The 18113-nt window shown below is 39.5% G+C and overlaps 1 protein-coding gene across 1 annotated transcript in view; it reads left to right on the forward strand.

Moving 5' to 3' along the window:
* The window catches only part of TRPM8 (transient receptor potential cation channel subfamily M member 8), an 81899-nt gene that overhangs the window by 41447 nt on the left and 22339 nt on the right, over positions 1–18113 (forward strand). Inside the window, exons 10-17 of the mRNA XM_067469825.1 lie at positions 2523–2625; positions 4785–4903; positions 5369–5659; positions 5785–5880; positions 7252–7381; positions 8462–8607; positions 10066–10178; positions 12634–12841. Coding sequence (XP_067325926.1) covers positions 2523–2625; positions 4785–4903; positions 5369–5659; positions 5785–5880; positions 7252–7381; positions 8462–8607; positions 10066–10178; positions 12634–12841 — 1206 coding nt within the window. The remainder of the gene's footprint in view (positions 1–2522; positions 2626–4784; positions 4904–5368; positions 5660–5784; positions 5881–7251; positions 7382–8461; positions 8608–10065; positions 10179–12633; positions 12842–18113) is intronic.

The raw sequence follows: 18113 nt of genomic DNA on the forward strand, positions 1-18113 counted from the left end.
GAGAGAGAGGGCCTTTTTGATGGTGGCCCCATGTCTCTGTGTGATAAATCTACCTTTTAGTCGGCTAGGCCGAAGGCTGCATAGCAGTGTCTGGCATCTTGGTATTCAAGAGAGCAGGAGGAGGAGTCAGGCTGACTCCTGATTGGGTGTAGCAATTGGGGGTGGAGTCAGCTTAAGAGAGGGAAAGCAGCTGTCTTGTTTGACAGAAAGAGAGAAGGGTTTAAACTAGAGAGAGAGAAGGGTGGATTTTTTGAGATAGGAAATTACAGCAGGGAACTGACAGGAGAAGAAGAGCTTTTAGTGAGCCTCTAAGTTTGGGAATAAGGTGAAGACATTAGGCTAGAGTTTTACTACGTTGAGAGGACTAGTAAAAGAGAGCTGTGTCTTAGTAAACTTAAGAGAGGTTTACAGATACCTTATAGCCCAGTGACTGAGGCAGACTGGAGTCTGTGCTCTAAGGGAAACTGTGTCTTATAGTAGAACAGTTTGTTAAAGGGACTCACAGCTGTAAAAGCTATTCTGTCAGGGGAACTGTCTGTTCAAGCAACCAAGTTATTGCAATCGCATCAAGATTTCTGTACCACTTATTTCCAACGAGTTGTTGTTATTCTAAAGTTAAAATAAACTCTTTCTTAGTTAACTTTCAACTGCTGTATGCCTCAATCCATCTGTTCTCTCAGAAACTTATTCAGTCAACTCATTTTTAAAGCCCAGTTGGCTAGGGAGGAAGCCATAGAAGACCAAGAACTCAAACCCACATTACCTATAATACATTCACACCCTTTTGGTTCCTCAGGCCAGTAATTTCTGAGGTGGTGGCGGCAAATACTACCAAGTAATTTGGTCACTTAGGATCAGCCTTTGTTCTACGCTAGCTCTAATTTCGTTATATTGGTGGCAGCGGTGGGATCGTAGTGTCCACCCTGCCTGGATATTCCTTTAACTTCGTTATACTCTGCAACTCCCTTCCATAAGAAGTTAGAATGGCTATTATCATTCAGGAACCAAGTAAAAACTTTAATGTGGAAGCTGGTCTTCCCTGAAGGAGAATGAATGCTAGACCTGTCATGTGCAATATTTGAACTGAATTGGACCTCCGGCGATGTACTTGACTATTAATGAAATAATGAAATAATAATAGATGGGGTTTTAACTTATTGAAGGGTTTAACTGGTTTTTGTTTAGATATTAACTATTTGATGTGGGTGTTTATAATTTTGTTAGATAGGAGTATGCTTATGATGGGACTGTTTATTTTAGTTGTATGTGATGCCTTTCCTTTTTATATTATGTTTTACCCCTATCCTGACACATTACATTGCTCTCAGTGTTTTTAAAATTTGAACTCTTTGCAACTGGCCCTGCCCACTGTGATTAATTTTCTGTGTTCAAATGTTCTGATTTTATATTGTTTTTATAATGTTCGATGTGTATATTTATATCGGTTTTGTATTTTATTTTTATTTTTATTTTTTTTTCTGCTGTGTTCTTGTTGTATATTGTTTTATTGTACTACTGGGCTTGGCCTCATGTAAGCCGCCCCGAGTCAACTTGGGGAGATGGTGCCAGGGTATAAATAATGATGATGATGATGATGATGATTATTATTTGAGTCCTGATGCTGGAGGAAAGGGGATAGAAATAAATAAATAAATAATACTTGAAACCATGGATAATATAAAATCCTGTTGAAATGAAGAATGTCTGACCCATGAATAGTGTCTAGATCTAAGGAAGTAATGCTACCCCTCTATTCTGCTTTGGTTAGACCACATCTGGAATATTGTGTCCAATTCTGGGCACTATAATTCAAGAGAGATATTGACAAGCTGGAATGTGTCCAGAGGAGGGCGACTAAAATGATCAAGGGTCTGGAGAACAAGCCCTATGAGGAGCGGCTTAGGGAACTGGGCATGTTTAGCCTGAAGAAGAGAAGGCTGAGAGGAGATATGATAGCCATGTATAAATATGTGAGAGGAAGCCACAGGGAGGAGGGAGCAAGCTTGTTTTCTGCTTCCTTGGAGACTAGGACGCGGAACAATGGCCTCAAACTACAAGAGAGGAGATTCCATCTGAACATGAGGAAGAACTTCCTGACTGTGAGAGCCGTTCAGCAGTGGAACTCTCTGCCCCGGAGTGTGGCGGAGGCTCCTTCTTTGGAAGCTTTTAAGCAGAGGCTGGATGGCCATCTGTCGGGGGTGATTTGAATGCAATATTCCTGCTTCTTGGCAGGGGGTTGGACTGGATGGCCCACGAGGTCTCTTCCAACTCCTTGATTCTATGATTCTATGATTCTATGAATACCAGAGAGCTGTATGATAAATGCACATTAAATTTATTTAAATTTTTACATCCTGCCCTACATTGAGGAATTTGAAGTAAATAATAAAAACATGAATTCTGTATTGTATGGTATGTTTGAGCATAATTTAATTTTTACCTCTAAGTAACAAGTTTTTCTTTAGAGGGAGAAAAATAAAGTACAATAAAGAAAACTTAAGCCTTCAACTTTCCTTGCCCAGATCAAAGAAGTACTTGAAAATCCTCACCTTCTAACTGTGATTAAAATAGAAGAAGCTGGAGATGAAATTGTGAGCAATGCCATATCCTATGCTCTTTATAAAGGTAAGTTAGTGTTCTTTGGTCTCCCGGCAAGATTTAATTTTTGTATTTTGATTGTAGTCAATTTTGTGAGCTACGCTGATCATTTAAAAAATTAATTGATTCAAAATTTGTTTTGGTCTACAAGAATTGAAATAGAGAGTGCCACTGTTAGAAGACTAATGGTGTTTTCTGATTTCCTGTTTCTCAAAAACATTAAAAACTGCACTTTGATGATCTCTGGGACAATGTTCAATTTTTTTGTGAATCTGAAAGCATGAATAGAGGGGTAACACTTCTTTGTGAAGCTCTGACTTGTAGAGAGGAGAAACAAAGAGTTATGTCAAAGGAATACCAGGGCAGGGCTGTGAGTCCAATCCACAGGATCCAAAGCTTTCACATTCCATCAATATACCCCAAGGATGGGGAAGGAGGCTGAACCAATGATGGAGTTTAGCTTATTTTTCTCCCATGATAATCACTAAGAAGGAAACTGTCTTAATTAAAAATACTCAAGAAACAAGCACACCAAGAAACAGAAAACAGGATGCATTGATGAACTCACATTTCTGAAAAAACATGATCAACACACAATTGATGATATCTTCAGAAAACCCAGTAGGGTACAATACAACCTCACACCTGGGATAGGAGTATGTTCCTGGACTTTGCATGAATATGCAAAATCACAGATAATAGTGAACTCTATTGAAATGAAGAACTTCTGATACTTTTGTTGTTTATTTGTTTAGTTGCTTCTGACTCTTTGTGACCTCATGGACCAGCCCACACCAGAGTTCCCTGTCGGACATGGCCATCTCTAGCTCCTTCAAAGTCAAGCCAGTTACTTCAAGGATACCATTCATCCATCTTGCCCTTGGTTGGCCCCTCTTCCTTTTTCCTTCCATATCCCCCAGCATCATTGTCTTCTCCAAGCTTTCCTGTCTTCTCATTATGTGGCCAAAGTGCTTCATATTTGCTTCTAATATCCTTCCCTCCAGCGAGCAGTCTGGCATTATTTCCTGATACTAGTTTACTGTAAAAACATGCCTTAGAAATGCCTGGAGAAGACACATCTTCTATTGGAAGTGGCTAAATGAATCTTTGGGTACCAGTTCTGTGGATATGGGAGTCACATGGGATATTTTCCTTGTAGTGGACCAGAGAACTGTTTTAACTAACCTGTTATTCTGTCAGAATTCATGGTTGTTTTACCATGGGTTCCTGCACTGGCAGAAAAGGGTGGACTAGAAGACTTGGGGTATAGCTGCAATTCACAAATATCTTAGGAATTATTTTCCCTTTGATGACATCCTGATGGGCTCCAAAGAAGCTTTTATTCTCTTATTCTCCTAGACTTTTGTCAAGATTTCTAGCTCCACACTGAAATCTGAAAAATCTTTTGTCCCATAATTTCACTTATTAATCATGGAAACAAGAGAAAATGCAACAGAGCACAATGAGACATTACGCCCATTTTATTGAAATAAATGGATGGATTGCCAAGGGATTGTACCGCCACGTGTTTTAATTTTTGGGGGTGGAGGGCGGGAAATATGAATGCAAGTTCAAACATTTAACTCAGTTTCGGTGTAAGGACTGCAGTCCAAATGATGCTTGTGGTATAAGTGTATGACAGCAATGAAAACAATTTCTGAAGGGATAACCACGTGAGTCTTTAATGTGAAAAGCCACATTGGATTCCTGTGGCAACTTAAAGATTTAACAAGTGCATGACAGATAACTTCATGAGATGCATGAAGAGTTATCCACAATTCATACTAGTATAAATAGTTGGGTTTAAAGGAGGAAAATGCAGCAGTCACAGAAGAAGAAATATAGAAAAATATATAGACAGTGACAATTTTTTAAAAACTGAAATATCTCTCAAATAAGGATAAGGGCCACTTAGAAAGATTTATTGGCAAGAAGAAACATGCCAGATTTGAGTGAAAACATAATGAATTTGGGTAAATTGGCCACTGTTTGAGGGGTAAGATTTTCTGTGACCCCCCTCCCCATCCCCCGTAACATAGTGATATTCAGGCTATATTCTCCTGTTTCAGTTTACATTTATGAATATGAATCAGAGAGAGAGCTAGGCAACATCTATGGGTATATGGGAATAAAAAATTACCCATAAATGGTACTAATTAACTACAGCCCCCTTTCTTTACTTGTAGCTTTCAGTACAAATGAACAAGATAAAGACAACTGGAATGGGCAATTAAAATTGCTTTTGGAATGGAACCAGTTGGATCTGGCAAGTGAGGAGATTTTTACAAATGATCGACGTTGGGAGGTAGGTAAATTAGCTCACATACCTTTAATTAGGGCAAAGCTATCAGGAAAGCTGGATCAAGTGAGACTACTGATGTAATTGGGTGACTAGGTTGGCACCAGCTGCCCAGCTGTTAAAACACTAGAAAATTGGAAGGACAAGATAATGAATGTTTGCCAATTTGATTCAGTCAACATGTTCAGCATTAACTTTTCTAGTAAAAATTGGAGGAATGGCAGAATGAATGTGTTTGTGATGGAGTAATGGATTGAGATGACTAGTCACAACGTTATTGGAAATGTGTGTGTGTGGGGGATGGTGGAGGAATGAAATTATCATTCAGACTTTCAGTATTCTATAGATTTTGCCATAGAAATGAATCGTAATTTGTCTGGAAGTCAAGAAATACAGACTGCATATGGAGAAAGTGTTTTTTTGTTGTCAACAAAAATGCCAAACATTTTGTTGGTTCTTGTTCCTTGCTAGTCTGCTGACCTTCAGGACGTCATGTTTACAGCCCTGGTGAAAGATAGACCCAAATTTGTTCGTCTTTTTCTGGAAAATGGCTTGAATTTACGAAAGTTTCTCAGCAATGATGTTCTAACTGAGCTTTATACCAACAACTTCAGTAGCCTGGTGTTTAAGAATCTACAGATTGCGAAAAACTCATACAATGATGCCCTCCTTACATTTGTATGGAAAATGGTGGAGGATTTTAGGAGAGGTGTCAAAAAAGAGGACAAAAATGGAAAAGATGATATAGAGCTACAACTGCTGGTAGGTAAAATCAAGCCTTTATTGCTCAAGTACAGATGGACTGCTATTTGTCTCAAATTTAGGGGAAAAAATGGCTACAAACAAAGCTTCACTTTGGTTTTATGTTCTGTCTTATGTACTTTTAGGATGTTTCTCTTATTACAAGGCACCCCTTGCAGGCCCTCTTTATCTGGGCAGTTCTTCAAAACAAAAAAGAGCTATCCAAAGTTATTTGGGAACAGGTAGGTCACAATTCCAGTATGACACTTTCAAGAGTGAGTTTGCCCAAGAACTTTCTCGGGGGTAGGCAATATATTCTAGGTATGCAATCTTATACACACTTATCTGGGATGGGTCCCTTCGATCTCAGTGGATTGCACAGGATTGAACAACTTGTTATCTGGCTTTGAACTAGGCACAGTGCAGAAGTGACCATTTTCCAGTTTAAAATGCATAAGAAAGCTTGACTGTAAAAGTAAAGGGCTCAGCCACCAGTGCATTTTTGTGCAGAAAATGGTGGCACTCTTTGTTTTGCGTGTAGTGTTGCAATTGCATAATTTAAGACACTGAAGTTTTGAGTTTTGGAATGGAGAAAATGGTTAAAAGCTTTTTGTTTTTGAAGACCATTTGCAGTTTGGTACTTAGTTTTTGGGCAGAAAACAACATTTCCCTGTCCTAGGGAAAACATTTAATGCTTTATTTTCTATGCAGAAAGTGCCTTTTCCTTTTCTGGTGAAAATACCACATGTGAATTTTAAGCGGAATAAGTCACATACTGCAAAGATTCTTGTCAGCCCCAAATCTCCTCATTAGGGTTTTTGGGTACTTTGTAAAAAATGTATTCATGTATTCTTCTTATGTCTACTGTAAAGTATGTTCAGAAATGAACAGCTGCTACTTCTAACTAGAGTATCATTGAATCAATTGCTGTATGGTCTGTCAATAGGTATTTAAGTCCCATTTATTCAGTATGTCTACCCTAGTTAAGAATTGTGGCTTGGATTAAGGCCAGAGTGCATTAGGGTGTATCTACACTGTATCATTAATGCTGTTTGGCAACGTTTTAACTCAATGATATAGAATCCTGGGAGATGAAGTTTGGGTCAGCATCCTTTGGCAGCAAAGGATAAAGACCTTGCCTGTGATTCTGTAGCATTGAGCCAAGGCAGTAAAAGTGGTGTCAAACTGCACTAATTCTACAGTGTAGATGAACCTTTAGAAAGGTGTGAAGTCCTTGGAACACCCTGGGTAAACTTTAAATGGTTTTGGGGGAGGGGAAGGCTTGGGTTGTTCTAACATATCAAAGGGGAAATAATAGCCACCTGCTCTGGTGCTGCCTTTAGAAAGGTAGCCATTTTTATGTTGTGACCCTTAGTTTCCAGCTCGAGCAGTTAGGCATTTCATACTCCTTTAGACTTTCAGGCACTGCAAGATCAAGCAGAACTGCAGCACCCACATGATTTGTCAGATATAGCTCCAGGGAATGGGGTGCTTTTAAATTATGCAGTTGCCTTGTTCTTTTGGTATATGAACTGACGTTACTAGAATGTGTCACAGTTACAGTAACTCACAGCTAATGATGTTCTTACACCAGCTATTTTGTCACTTTGCAGACAAGAGGCTGCACGTTGGCAGCATTAGGGGCAAGCAAACTCCTGAAAAGCTTGGCTAAGGTTAAGAATGATATTAATGCTGCCGGGGAATCGGAGGAGCTGGCCAATGAATATGAGACAAGAGCTGTGGGTGAGTCTCAGTAGAAGAAGCTCAAACCCCAGAGGAGAACTAATGGTGAAATAAATAAATTGCAAAGTGACATATTGGCAAAGTTTAAATTTCCAATTAGGTTGGAATTTTGTGCCAAATCCAGTGCAACACATGTTTTGAATGTCAGTTGCAATTTATATGTAATTATTTTTACTGGATATTCTAACAACTACAACCTAAATCTGGGGTGGCAGGCCACACAAAGTCTTTTGGTTACATCCAATGTAGTGCTATGCTCACTAATCTTTTCAAGAAGCTAAAAAAGAAATGCTTGGATTGATCATTGTTTAACGTAAATATTTTTGGGGTTTCTGTATGCAGGGTATTCTGAAATATGAGTATTATTTCCATGAAAAGTGTAATTTAGTAGATGAATGCTCATTTCAATTATTTAGCACAGTAACAAATGAATGATATTGATGTTCTGCACCCAAAGTGTCACTTAGTCATCTCTAACAAAACATGGCCCCTCTAGGAATTTTCTAGACCCTCAAGACAGTTCTATGGCATGCTCCTCATTCCCATAGAGTTGCCCTGGAGGTAACCTCTCCAGGAATTTTCCAGGGCCTTCAGGGCAATTTCTGGTAGAAGTTTGTTTCAATAGGGTTCACTATTATTCATAATTCCCCATTTCTGCAATAAGTTCAGGAACATAGTTACTATGTGTGTGTTGTATTGTATGGCATTAATTTTGCTTATCTACTGTAGGCAATTTATATTTACTCATTTTAGTATTTTTAAATTTCTGAGCTAAAAAAGTGGCACATTAAAAAAAACCCAACAACAACCAATGGCCACAAATCAACATGTAATTGAATATATAAAAAGCTATCTTCTCCCATTGGTCCAATTCACTCTGTATTTTTTTTCTCTTCTGGGCCTTCTCACATAAAAAGCAGATGATCTCTGTCACTGAATTCAGGTCCTGTCTTCAAGACATACAGATAACAATAAACATTGACTTCAGAAATCACAAGAACTAAACTCAAGATAGCTGAAATCTTTTAGGATAGAATTAAGAGACAAGCACTTCTTGATTGTCTCTTTCATTATATTTAGAGCTGTTCACCGAATGTTACAGCAGTGATGAAGAACTGGCCGAACAGCTCCTTATATATTCCTGTGAGGCTTGGGGTGGAAGCAACTGTCTGGAGCTTGCGGTGGAAGCCAAGGACCAACAGTTCATTGCTCAGCCAGGAGTCCAGGTAAATCACAGCAAAATTTCTCCTGTATGGGATTGTCATGTATCTTGAAATTATGTCTTGCATTTTATGGGGCATTCATGGAAAAGATTGCACCAAAGGGGCAACACTATATTGTGACTGTAGTTGTTGCAATCCAGAGCAGGGAATGAGCCCTAAGATAACTATCCACCACACTTGACTGTGAAGAACAATCCTTTTTTATTGAAGAAAAATGGTTACAAAATAAAGGAAAAATGCAAGTCAAAAGCCACAGCAAAATCAGCAAACATGAATTTAAATGAACAAAACAAAACCCAAAACCACACTGTAAAATACTGGAACCTGTTAGCAATCCACTAACCGTGCTTGATATCCTAGAAATCTTTCAAGACCATGGCCAGGGAAACTGGGAGAACTGCCAAGGTCTTCATTAATCTGAAACGATGCCTGAACTGAGAAAGTCAGCCCGGCGGAAGGCACTTCAAGCCAAAGAATTGGTTCCGTGAACCGCCCCTCTGCTTTGAAGCCATTGTTTGTATTTCTCTTAATCGGGAAGACCTACGCAAGCTGAGTGATTTACTTCTGTCTTGCCAGATCTGGCCCCTTCTGTTCTCATTAGAGTTACCAGGTGCAAAAGGGAGTGAAAGTTCATGGCTTCCCTCTGAAACATTCTCATGAACACTGGTACTTTCATTTTCCAAATCTACAGAAGTTTCTTCCTCACTAATTTCAGGAGCATTGGCATTTTCCAAATCTACAGAAGTTTCTTCCTCACTAATTTCAGGAGCATTGGCATTTTCCAAATCTACAGAAGTTTCTTCCTCACTAATTTTAGGAGCATTGGCATCAAGAGGTACATTTTCACTAGCATCAGTAAATATATTTTCATTAGCATCAGGAGGAACAAACAGAGAATCAGGTTCAAGTTCAAACTTAGGCTGAACCCCAACAGTAGTCATGTATGTATTTTATCTTTTACAATTTAGCTGTAAATCACCTAGAGCATTCTCGGATGGAGGGCGATTAATAAGTAATTAAATATGATGATGATGATGATGTAGGTGGATGACACTGTTCATCTTAACTAGTATCCCACATGGCATGCTGTTAACACTGAATTTCTCTGCTATAGTTATCATCCAGTTCATCAAGGTCCATCTACCATTTTTCTTATCAAAATTATATTTTCTCAAACATCTTTTGCCCCATGGCATTGCTTTGACATTAGTATCATGTGCTGGCAAAAGCTATATGAATGAGATCTGGCACTGGGAAACTGCTGAGTGTCCCTCATGTTTTCAAGTCATCCTGCCAAGTCTATCTTGTTCTTGAATATGCTTAGCTTCAGTATTATAAACGTACTGTACTGAGGTTCTGATCTCTCCTGTGAACACCCACCAGTTTGCCATTTCTGTGGGTAAGCAGTTTGACTGAGTAAAATAGCCAGGATCCAAGTGAATGCCTGTTTCTGAATTTCAGAATTTTCTTTCCAAACAATGGTATGGGGAAATTTCTAGAGACACCAAGAACTGGAAGATCATCCTGTGCCTGTTCCTATTCCCATTAATAGGTTGTGGATTCATATCCTTCAGGTAAATTGTTTATAATCAAATAATCATATTGCTGTCATTTGGAACATGGTTGTTGATGTGTTATGTGTCCCGCTGTGAGCACAAAAGCATACGTGTGTATGAATATGGCATGCTGGATGAGAGCTAACAAATTGAAACTGAATCCAGACAAGACAGAGGTCCTACTGGTCAGTCGTAAGGCCGAACAGGGTATAGGGTTACAGCCTGTGTTAGACGAGGTTACACTCCCCCTGAAGATGCAGGTTTGCAGCTTGGGAGTGATCTTGGACTCATCGCTGAGCCTGGAACCCCAGGTCCCAGTGGTGGCTGGGAGAGCTTTTGCACAATTAAAACTTGTGCGCCAGCTGCGCCCGTACCTTGGGAAGTCGGATCTGGCCACGGTGGTCCAAGCTCTTGTTACATCCCGAATAGATTACTGCAACGCACTCTACGTGGGGTTGCCTTTGAAGACTGTTCGGAAACTTCAATTAGTCCAGCGGGAGGCAGCCAGATTGCTCACTGGAGCGTCATACAGGGAGCATACCACCCTCCTGTTGTGCCAGCTCCACTGGCTGCCGATCCAGTTCCGAGCACAATTCAAAGTGCTGGTTTTGACCTACAAAACCCTATACGGTTCTGGCCCAGCGTATCTGTCCGAACGCATCTCCCTTTACGTCCCATCTCGGAGTCTGAGATCCTCTGTGGAGGCCCTGCTCTCGGCCCTGCCTCTGTCACAAGTGAGATTGGCCGGGATGAGGAGCAGGGCCTTCTCAGTGGTGGCCCCTCACCTATGGAATTCACTCTCCGGGGAGATTAGATCAGCAATATCCCTCCTTTCCTTCAGAAAGAAATTAAAAACATGGATGTGGGACCAGGCGTTTGGGCAATCTGGCAGATGGATAAAGGACTGTGACTATAGATAGGAATTGGACAAGGTGGAACGAAATATGAACTCTGAGACTGACGAACGCGGTGTCTGAGATTGGCTATTGATTGTGTGATATATTGTTGTTCTAATTATTTTAATTGTTGACCATTTAATTGCTGGTTTTATATGTTATTGTATTTGTGTAGGCACCAAATGTGCCTTTTTGTAAGCCGCCCTGAGTCCCCCCTCGGGGGTTGAGAAGGGCGGGGTAGAAGTATACGAAATAATAATAATAATAATAATAATAATAATAATAACATGCAGATTTCTTCCATCCAAGTTTGCTTCAGTTGCAGAAAAATCTCAAAGTGATTGCTTGATTGAAAATTGTGGGATACACTCTGGTAAGCGTAAAGGTGTCTTGTGGGACCTTTAGGACTAACCAATTGGTTTTACTATATGCATTATCATGCTGCACTTCTAAAGATGTTTGGGGCAAGGCTACAGCAGTCAGATTGTGAGAGCAGTGTGAAGTGTAATAGAAATGCAAGGTAAGTGACTGTAAAGGCTTGCCAAGAAGATAAATTTATTATTATTTATTATTTATTTACTGTACTTACACCCCGAAGGGGACTCAGGGCGGCTTACAAACTATGGCAACAATTCAATGCCAGATTCAGATAACAATATCAATAGAACACAATATTATAAAACTATAAGAAACACAAATATATAAATTAAAATAGTCGTTCAAATGAATAAAACGTATTAAAACATTTCAGACTTATCAAAATTACATTGCATTGAAGCACTGGCTTAAACGGCCAAAACCCTGATAAATAACAGCTTAGCACCCTCAAAACATTAAATGTCATTTTTTTCTGTACAAAGATAAAGAGTAAAGTGTAGAGAAAAAAAATCTTGCCTTGCAACAAATGCTGGAGAGTGCAGAAAGAAGCAAACAGTCTAAACATTGTCATATAGCAGGCAGGGGAGACTATTTGTGTACACACACAGCTATAATGAAAACCAACCTATTAATATTTATAATGTGCTAAGGAACCACCTATGCTAATAGATTGGAATTTGTGGGCATAGTCCAATTCAGTTCTTTCCTTTTCCAATTTTCACTTGTTCCACAAACGCTGTTTTGTGTTTAGTTCATTTTTAAAGAAATAGCTGTGATAATCAGTTTGAGCATCAAATGGGAAGTGCTCTCTCTCTTGCTCTTGTGTGTAGGAACCATCTTTGAGACTATTTTACTTGGATAGTCTTAAAGGTGCTGCTAGAGTCCCCTTCTCTCCCCTACTCTAGACAGTCATCCCATCACCATGCTAGCATGATTTGCATTTCTATCACATTTCACAGTGTTTCTCCAACTGTCTTCCCCTCCTCTAACATTTGTATGAACTGCTGAGCCATGAATCCCCTTCCCCCGTCCTATAACTATTGGATTTAGAATAACTCAGTAATGGAATTGTGTGGATTAAATCACTTTTATTTTATAATATGGATTGTGTTTTAAACACTATCCCATGTGACAGACCTCTACATTGTGTTAAGCAAACAGAGGTTGTTTGAAATCAGCTGTTTGTTTCTCTTGTACAGGAAGAAGCCAATTGAACGGAGCAAAAAACTGTTGTTCTACTATGCCTGGTTCTTCACATCACCCTTTGTTGTCTTCTCTTGGACAGTCATCTTCTACATTGCCTTCCTCTTATTGTTTGCCTATGTGTTACTCATGGATTTCCAGAAGTCACCCACCGTGCTGGAATTGATCCTTTATGTGCTGGTCTTCATCCTGCTTTGTGATGAAGTGAGACAAGTAGGGAGTGCTTAGAAATCAAAAGAGTTTTATTTACAGGGAAGACACTGCCTGTTGCAGAAGAAAGTGAAGGCCCAGTGGTGTTGAACGCCACCCTCCCCTCCCTTCCATCTTGATTCCCACGCAGGTTCCACTAAACAGCCTAGAATTCTATCTTGACCATTATTGTTGAGGTTTTTGGTACAAATACATTGTAGAATTAATATAGGGCCCTTCCACACAGTCATATAGCCCAGAATATCAAGGCAGAAAATCCCACAATATCTGCTTTGAGCTGGGTTATCTGAGTCCACACTGACATATATTCCATTTCAAAGCAGATAATCTGGGATTTTATTCAGCTGTGTGGAAGGGGCCATAGCTTGACACTTCTTCAACTATTATAGTTCAGTGTTCTGAAATCATTGGAATTGCAAGTTTACAAGCCTTTAGCCTTTTATGTCAAAGGGTTCTGGTGCTTACTGAACTGCAACGACCCGGGATTCCATAGCATTGAATCAAGGCAGTTAAAGTGGTGCCAAAATGCATTAATGCAGATGAACCATTGTTAGCTACATTCATATCATTAGTATGACTGGAATTTGTCACTGCTTCCATGGTGTGTTAGCATATGAAGTTATGCACAGTTTGTAGCCAAGTTCAGAGATGTCCTAGCCATTAGTAAAGTGAGGGTATATCTACACAGCCAATTTATTGCAGAAACTTCCGCAATAAAAAGAGGCCTGTCCAGATGACGTCCTGGACAAACCCGAATTAATCCACCACAAACCAGGAATTAATTAACTTGATAGTGAATTAATTCGATAGTGGTATTATTCTGCGCCTTCTTGGAAGGCGTGGGATAAACCCACTACTTCTGGTGTCTGGAGACAGTATTGCCATGGTTTTCTAGGCTAAATTAGCCCGGAAAACTGTGGAAATACCAAACCCCCCTCCCCAAAAGCCTCTCAAAACTGCTTAAAAAAACAAAATAACTTACCCTGCCTCCATGAGACAGTTGCCAGTGTTCTCCTGGCATGTACAAATGATGTGCCAAGAGAAGGGGGGGGATCACTCCTGCCCCTCCCCTTCTCCTGGCGCATCATTTGTACATGCCAGGAGAGCTTCAGCACCTGTTTTGAGGGGCTTTTTTGGGTGGAGGGGGATTTACAGTGTCCCGGGGTTCTCCCAGAAAGTTCTAGGAGAAAGCTCGTGCTTTTTGGGGTGTGTGTAGATAGGCCCCCAGGAACATCAGTGTTTTCAAAATGCGTATGCTTCTGGGATAACAGCCTGTCTGGAAAGGCCCTCAGTATCCATAATGCTCAATAAAAGCATTAAAGGGGAGCCCAGCAAGAATTCATGTTTGAAAGAACTGAGCTAAAAGAGAATAAACTTGATTTTCCCATAGTCTGACTGCAACCCTTACCTATGTTTAAGAGATTCAAGATGTTTTCACACTACACAGTGATAGTGATATGACTACAGCCTGTGAAATACAGGAATTGGTAGATGCAGGAGGGAACTTTAGAAAGAGGAGAAAGCCACAGCAGTTAAAACACAATTGTAATCCTGCTGTGAAAGGGTCCCAGATCTGTTCTGTTGTATTTGCAATCCTCCATGTTGTTATATTTTTAAAGAGGCAAAGATCTACAACAGTGTTTCTCAACCTGGGGGTCGGGACCCCTGGAGGGGTCGCAAGGGGGTGTCAGAGGGGTCAGCAAAGACCATCAGGAAACACAGTATTTTCTGTTGGTCTTGGGGTTCTGTGTGGGAAGTTTAGCCCAATTCTATCATTAGTTGGGTTTGGAATGCTCTTTGATTGTAGGTGAACTATAAATCCCAGTAACTACAACTTCGACATGTCAAGGTCTATTTTCCCCAAAAATCCACCAATGTTCACATTTGGGCATATTGAGTATTCATGCCAAGTTTAGTCCAGATCCATCACTATTTGAGTCCACAGTGATCTTGGGATGTAGGTGAACTACAACTCTAAAAACTCAAGGTCAGTGCCCACAATGCCCTTCTAGTATTTTCTGTTGGTCATGGGAGTTCTGCGTGCTAAGATTGGTTCAATTCCATCGATGGTGGAGTTTAGAATGCAATTTGATTGTAGGCTAACAATAAATCCAAGCAACTACAACTCCCAAATGACAAAATCACACCCCCCCCTCACACCCCACCAGTATTCAGATTTGGGCATATGGAGTATTTGTGCCAAATTTGGTGCAGTGAATGAAAATACATCCTGCATATCAGATATTTACAATATGATTCATCACAGTAACAAAACAACAGGTATGATGTAGCAACAAAAATAATGTTATGGTTGGGGGTCACCACAACATGAGGAACTGTATTAAGGGGTCACGGCATTAGGAGGGTTGAGAACCACTGATCTACAATGACAAGGAGCATAAGTTCAGTGCAATGAGCCCTTTCAGCTGAGGATACTCTTGAAGTCTAGGGAGCTTCAAGGCAGGCTTTATCCCATAAATGCCCTGCCTTAAATATAGAACTGGGAAGTGAATGGATATGATGCCCAGATGTCTCCATCTGTCATTGCTTATGTTCCTATGTATCATTTCTTCTAAAAAATTTGGCAAGGGAAAAACAAAACACCTTCACAGTGTGTTCTTATTGGTAGCAAAATTATTCTCTAGCTGAATCATCATAAATTAGGAGAAAGAATCTGAAACTGTTAGCATGCAATTTGTGCAATTCTTCAGACCAGCCAGGCAAAGCAGAAGGAAATTAGGGAACCCAGGTGCTTCTAGATGCATCTTGCATTGCAAAATAAATGTTGTAGAATGCTAAACAAAGTCTATGAAATATTGCAATAATATAGCTCTTGTGATGGTAATGTAAATAATGTGACCTGAAGATTCATTAACATCCTAGCCCTGCAGTGATTCAAAGCTTGTGTTCTGGTCAGAATTTTAATTTCAAATCTTCACTCACCAATCAAAACCAGTGGACATAGATATGTTTAGCACAGTAGATGACTTTTTTTTTAAAAAAAAATGTGTAATCACAACTGAGTCTATAAGCAAAATCAGAGGACCAAGACCTAGCTCTAATACAGCTGGCTTTGGTGAAATGGTTGTCTGATTGCTCCATTGCACAGCCAAATGAGTTTTCAATGCATTATGAGGCAACAATTTTCAATGCTCTTGTTTATGGATTAGAAATGTGTCTGGTCAGCCGACGGAGCATTCAGCAAATGTTTAACCGCAATGCTGATGTAATGTTCTAGACTGTCTGAGCTGCCTTTCAGCCAGATGAGAAGGCCTTAAGTAGTAACAAAGAGTAAACACAGAAAAACAGAAAAATTATCTAAATACATCTGCTTGTAGACCTTCGTAGGGAATTACCAAGGTATGTGTCGTCCATGAGAAATGTGACTTGAAAATTTTCCCACAGACTTGAAGTGTTGTTTTTTTTTTTAAAAAAAATTCTATTTACAAACCAGATCTTCTTGGTTTAACCTGATGAAACAGATATTCTGTTCCTCAATCACGTGCCTCTTTGTGAGAGGTGCATCTTAAAGTAGCTCATTCATTAATGCAATTTTTTATTTATACCATTTGTGAAAACGATAGTTTAGTCATCTGTGTAATTGTCGTGTGCCTTCCAGTTCTTTCCGACTTACAGCAACTCTAAGGTAAACCTATCATGGAAAAATTTGTTTAGAAGGGGGTTGCTGTTGTCATCTTCTGAGGCTGAGAAAGTACAACTTGCCCAAGGTCATCCAGTGGATTTTTATGCCCAAGCAGGGATTCAAACCTTGGTCTAAAGGGCTGTAGTCCAATATTTAAGTTACGACCCGATGTTAGCTATAATCTCTTATTAAAGACTCTGCTATAATGTCTTCCTTTATAGTTTATTCATCTGGTATTAATGGAAAACAGGGATAGTTTGCATCTGAGAAAATTACTAGGAGACTGCTAAGTCTGAGTATGTAAAATACAGCATCTACAAGAAATCAAACTCTATTTTCCTAAAATGTTAAGATATTTCTTCCTTCGCTTTTCTTTCTATCTCTATTCCCCTCTTCTCCTTCCTCGCTACTCTTAAAATATTTATGTGTTCACCCACTTTTGCTGTAAATATTATAAAAGCACAATAAAAATATTTTTAAAAAAGATATTGGAACGCATAAAGATGTATCTACACTGTAGAATTAGTGCAGCTTTTAACTGCTGTGTCTCAATGCTATAGAATATTGCAAACTGTAGTTTGGTGAGGTATCTTTAACAGTGAAAGCTAAAGATTTGTAAAATGACAGCTCTCAGGATCCCATAGCAAATGGTGTCCAACTGCGTTAATTCTACAGTACAGATGCATCCTGGGGCAGTGTGATGAAAACAAACTGTAATTTGTTTTCACCTCACTACCTCTGAGGATGCTTGCCATAGATGCAGGCGAAACATCAGGAGAAATGCCTCTAGAACATGGCTCTATAGCCCGAAAAAACCCACAAGAACCTAGTGATTCCAGCCATGAAAGCCTTCGACAATACATCAAACTGTAATTGTTCCCATCTGCCAGAAGATGTCAGTGCTTCACTATTATACTTACTGAAAAACATTATTGAGCAGGTTCAAATGTAAATTACTACTCCAATGGATTTGAGTTTGCATGTACCTCTGTCTGACAGACTATGCCTCCTTTCACAAGACACATACACTGCCCACACCGATATGATCCCACTTCAACTGTTGCAGTTGCATCAAAGACCCTCCTCCCTCAACTGCAAGTCCCAGAATCTCATAGGATGTTGCCATAGCAGAAAATGTGGGATCTATATTTGTGTAGTGTGAAACAGCCCCAATTTACTGTTCCCATACTTTTAACTTGCTATGAGCACATTGACATACTGCTTGCACTACAAGTCTTCTAATATTTGTAATTTTGATATCTAATGTAATTGCCATCCACAAAGCTACACTATATTCCAAAGAAATAAGTTCACATAAATGGTTTGCAAATTACTCTTTCTCTGAAAACGCTTCATACTGCCACACTGGGGAAAAATAAACAAATGTGGTGAATTAAGGATCAAGGATAATGAGCATTCTGGCTTACTTGTCAACGTGTGTGTCTGTATAGGGGAAATATACCCTCTGAGGATTGTGGGAAGCAGAGAGAGAGAAAAATAATAGGCCTGGGTAACAACGGAAAAAATTGTTTCTAAAATCGATTTGTATTTGGGGTTTTTTTTTTGTTTCGATATTTAAAATAATTACAAAATTTTCCTTTTAAAAAGTTCGATATTTACGAA

The sequence above is a fragment of the Anolis sagrei genome, chromosome 1 (genome assembly GCF_037176765.1).
Source record: "Anolis sagrei isolate rAnoSag1 chromosome 1, rAnoSag1.mat, whole genome shotgun sequence".
NCBI classification, from domain to species: domain Eukaryota; kingdom Metazoa; phylum Chordata; class Lepidosauria; order Squamata; family Dactyloidae; genus Anolis; species Anolis sagrei.